General features: G+C 36.0%; 1 protein-coding gene across 1 annotated transcript in view; it reads right to left on the bottom strand.

Annotated features, from left to right (window-relative positions):
• Window positions 1-4549, bottom strand: part of CTNNAL1 (catenin (cadherin-associated protein), alpha-like 1) — a gene marked incomplete at its 5' end in the record, with an annotated part of 25305 nt that extends 20756 nt beyond the window's left edge. The window contains 4 exons of the mRNA XM_010132470.1: window positions 1504-1704; window positions 2616-2786; window positions 3092-3181; window positions 4430-4549. Coding sequence (XP_010130772.1) covers window positions 1504-1704; window positions 2616-2786; window positions 3092-3181; window positions 4430-4549 — 582 coding nt within the window. The remainder of the gene's footprint in view (window positions 1-1503; window positions 1705-2615; window positions 2787-3091; window positions 3182-4429) is intronic.
• Between the last annotated feature and the right edge of the window lie 509 nt (window positions 4550-5058).

Here is a 5058-nt window from a genome sequence, read left to right as displayed (position 1 = left end):
CCCCATAGCCCCTCCCCCCCCCCCGCTTTTTTTTTTTTTAAATTAACAATCCCACTTGAATTACATTAAGCCTCGCAGAAAATATTCACCCTTCAATGAAGCTGCGAAGATAAAACTAAAAAGTTGCCTCAGGGAGCTGATGCTATTTTATCTGCTTACTGCGTCTTCAGTCACAGCTAGGCTGGGTTATTTATTAATGAAAATACTTAATGCTTAAGCACACACGTGCACACCCAGGTCTTTTCACGGATCATATATATGCATAGTTTTATACTAGGCTCTCATTTCCATCACTTGAAATGCAGCATGTAAATTATTTAGAGGTGATCATTTTCCATCAGTAACAGAGCTTAGAAATACTCAAGTGTACTGGTTTTGGCCAGGACAGAATTACTTTTCTTCACAGTTAATCTTGTATGGTGGTTTTTGAGATCGGAGATAAAACCGATGTTGATAACACAGGGATGTGTTAGCTATTGCTGAGCAGTGCTTATACAGCTGCCTGCCAGGGCTAACCACCATCACCAAACTAAACACAGTTTTAGTTTCTTATAACTATTGTAATAACAACAGTCTGTATTATCAGTAACATTTATCGGCTGCTCTTCAAACTGCACTACTGCATTAAGAACAAATGACTGCAGCACCTGATTCGAAGAGGAGAAAAGGAACAAAAATGCTTTCTCAAAAGTAATACACTCAGTTAAGTAAGAATCCATAACTAGTAATGGATCCGCTATATTTCAGACTGTTGATAGGATTTTGTGCTATAAATTTCCCCAGAAACAAGACTGAAAACAAGTCAGCATCAGAAACAGAAAATGTGTCTTCCATCTCTGCTTTTCCTCCGCCCCACAGCCCCCCCCCTTTGCATGTATCATTATGTAATGTGATCTTCAAGGAAAGAGATAAAGCAAACGACAGAGCAAGGCTTAATGTGCTTATTCTCTAAAAACAAAAACTACCATCCATTTAAATCTTGTAAAAAGGACAAACAAAAATTGCCTTAAGTCTCAGTGCCTCTTTCCTTTATCTCTTCTCTCCACAAGATCAAAAACACTCAATTTTTTAGAATATTTCCCTTTCCAATAATTTAAGCATTTTCAATATTCTGTTGAAGACAAGAAACAAACTGTGGTCACTGCCATGGGATCAAGACAACTGAAGTCTCTGAACCACTCAATCAAAAGACCTAACTGTTTAAGATTGCAATGATACTTCCATTTCCCTTCTTGTTTCCACTTCTAGCTACACTAAAATTAATCTACCACCACTAGTAGCCTAATTTAGCCATCAAAGAATCAATGAAGCAATACCACTGGCGCGGGGGAGGACAGAACATACTGAAGCTGCAGAAGCACAGAACAAACTCTAGCTTCTTTGATCAGCTCTCACTGAGAGGAACACACACAGTTCTCTCTTCCCAGACCAGAAGAAACACTGCATTAAAAATTTCTTTCCAAAGTAGAGGTGAAAAGATTTACTTTGCTAAAAAGCTCTTACAGCTTGCATCCACACCGAAACCAGCTGCTCTAGTTCCATTTTAGCCTGTTTAGACAGCTCCAAAATGTGTTCTCTGTGCTCATGACTGGTATAGGCAGAGTCTGTGAAGTCCTCCGTGTGTTCCAGGATAACTTCCAGCATTGTCGAAAGGTTCTCTTTTGAGAGAAAATAAAGATTCTCACGAAGACCCTCCACTTTATTCTGAAAAAGAAACACATCAGTTCCTTGACAATGTATGTGGCTGAACAGTTGTGTCTGTAAATGCAGAAAGCAGAAGCATTTATCCTCAGTGCTTTTTATTTATTAGTCACTTTTTTTCAAAGTATTCCAACAATTTGCTTGTATCCAGACCTCCAAGTTAGTATTTGGGATTTATTTTTTTTTAAATGTAATGATACCATCAGAAAATTACTGGCCAGTTATCAGAAGTAACAGCAAATACATTAGTATTCTACTGCTGTCAATAAAAATTCTTTAAGTTTAGTAAGTTTCAGAAATTAAATGTGTATTCAGATTGTGTTTGATCTTTCCACATCCATATAATCTATTTTGAGTATTTTTCTAAAAACTGACATACAGCAAATTGAATATTTTGAGGAACTTGGCAAAAAAGTCAACCAAATTCTATGGGTGTATGTGTGTAAATAAATATAAAATAAAATAAAATTGAAGTCACAAGACTCCAGAGAATTAAGAACAGTTAACGAACAACCATGACTTAACTGAGTATGACATGTAGAAAAGTCTTTATCAGGAAAAATTGACTGAGCTACAAGATTTCAATTTCAATTCTTAACATTTCCTAAGAATGACAGTTTGATCTTTTAAATGTTGGGATGAATACTTTTGTGTACAGTTCTAGAAATACTACCAATTACCAAGCAAGAATTCTTCAACACTGTTTTAATGAAGTTCTTACTGGTATCCTGATAGTTAAGTTTATTCAACATCAAGGCATCACCTCAGCAAAACATTAGAGTTCTGAATGTAATCTGATTTTAGGTTAACACTGCTGAAAAGATGCAGCTCCACCACTGGAATCTTTTTTCCCAAAATTCTACCTTTGAGGTAATTTATTAGGCTGTAGAAAACAATACTTTTTCCACTCTTACCTTGAATTCTTTGATGCCAGAATATATGCTGATGGGGGCCATTTCATTTTCTCCATTTGGTCTAGAGTCAGTCACAATTTCTATTACCTGTTCCAAAGCCAATCTCATTCGATGAAAAACTCCGTCTTTGTTTATACGAGCAGATTCACAGTCTGGATGCCTCAGACAAGTCTTTTCAAAGAAAACAAGTATGTAATATGAAAAAGCATACATACAGTGCAGCAAAATGTATGCTTCCCGCTAAGTCAAGTCTAAAGAATGTCTTAGAATATGGTAAGTTTTTTCTGTTAAACTGCTATGGTGTTAAGTAGAATTCATACCGTTACTCAAAGATTTTCCTCTACTCATTTGTTACTCCTACACCCTTCTTCAGCATGAAGTTTAAAGCGGGGCTGAGAAAAATGAGTTAGCTATCCTGCCAGGTGCCACACTCTGAGGTTTATCCAAGCTGTGTAAGAGCACACGTACTCACTCACCTTTGAAGCAGTTAGGAGCATCATGGTGCATTTCTCAAGAACAGCCCTAGCTGCTGCCATCCTAGCCTTTTTCTTCTCATCCTTCAAATCCTAAACACCGGAAGAAAAAATGACCTGAATATTACACAGTACCTGAAATGTTAACTGCTTGTGAGACTGGAAAGGGAACTCTCTTGCAGATGGATGGGTTGTGGGAAAGTTTCTTTGTCTGACAACTGCTATTTTCAGCCTAACTCATGATCTAGAACTTGCTTTTGAGACAGACTTTAATTTATGCATTTATTCTTGGCTCTATTCAATTCAGATTTCAAAGGAAGGTAGGTCTCGGAGATACAGAGAATGTTATGTAAACTGTCACTAATTTTGCTATCTTTATCATATAGCACTACACATAAAACAGAAAAATGAGGCGAAAAGAATAGCTGACTAATATCTTTCTGAGATGAAGGGAGGGTAAGGCAGAGACAGAGAACACTAGCTTTTCATTGCATTGCAGTGAAGGAAATATAAAATTTCTGTCTACTTGAGCGTTATATTTACTACATACCAGTAATAAAGTTTTAACAGGCTAAAAATGCAATTCCTCTGTAGAATGGCACTGAGTACAGAAATGTTTCATGAACTCTCTAGGGTGAGGGGCATACCTGCAAAACCAAACTGTAACCCCAAAAAAGTTCATCAAAAGGGAAGAATTTATAGTTCAAATTGGAATGGGGGTGGGATGGAGGCAAGAGGGCAAGGTATAAATCCCTCAATATGTCAGAAGGTCTAACAAGAACCAAAACTTACAAAGCTACAACAAAGATCATCTCAATGCCCACAGAGATAGCCAAGTGCTATTTGAGTGTCTAAACCTAGAAAAATATTCCAGAATAATTAAAAAAATTGTAATAAATACCAGCAAATGCTTTATTAACATCTAATGATTTAATGTTTGGAGTGTTCTAATATAATGACTCTGTTTTCCAATCCCCTCCCTATGTGCAAACATCAAACGTTTCTGTCTATCAACAAATTCCCTACTAGATTAATAAGCCAGAAAATATAAGAACCAAAAGACAGTGATTGAAGCCAAAGGAAACATCAAATAACAGGCACTCAGGCTTCTGGAAGATATGTAGATCAAACAGTGCAGTGATATTTCTCAGGCTGTGCTTTAAAATCAAAGGATGTCCTTTTAGGTGGAGCAAGGAGAAGGTGGTAGGTTTCAGAAATAAGACACCTGCAACTGTTCTGTTTTGTAACAGTTAATCATGCCAGAAGAACCCAAATCTCCCAGTGATTCAGATGAAAATTATACCTCACAACATCACTCACAGCTTTTTTATTAATACGTACATTTTGACGATCTCCAGTTAAATGGGCAAACTCTACCATTTCATTTCCAAACTGGCTGAATATTTGTACAAACTCCTGGAAACTACTGACTTTTTCTAGTTGTTCCATTGTTGCAAGAACCTGCAATATAAGGGAAAATACTGTAGATTATCAAGGTACCAAACAGAAAACATATTACCAAACTAGGAATATTATTATTTGCAGACACTTCTAAGTTGTCTTGTTTAAAGCGTATATATTTTGCATTAATAACTCAACAGCGGGAAATCAAGTCTCAATTAATAATCACGCTTCATTTAAAATTAGTCATTTATGTCAACTTTCAAAAAACATTTTCCTCACTCTTCTCATTATCAAGAGAAGCAGTATTACAGAATTTAGTTTCCAGATTTAGAAAAAATATCCCTGCCATATTAAATTTAAAAACATAACTACTTGAAATCAATATAAGGAATACATCCCTACATCGTAACTCAGTTTCAAAGTTCAATTTCAGATGCATAACTTTCTGAAGTCTAAAACCACAGTTGCACAGTCAGACAGGTGTTATAACGGCTGTATGTGTTTAAAAAAATCCAAAACCAGCATTCCATAAATAAAAATATAAATAAATAATTAGAAATTAGTTA

Source organism: Buceros rhinoceros, unplaced genomic scaffold (assembly GCF_000710305.1).
Source record: "Buceros rhinoceros silvestris isolate BGI_N320 unplaced genomic scaffold, ASM71030v1 scaffold16383, whole genome shotgun sequence".
In the NCBI taxonomy this organism is placed as follows: domain Eukaryota; kingdom Metazoa; phylum Chordata; class Aves; order Bucerotiformes; family Bucerotidae; genus Buceros; species Buceros rhinoceros.
This window is presented reverse-complemented; position numbering and strand designations above follow the sequence as displayed.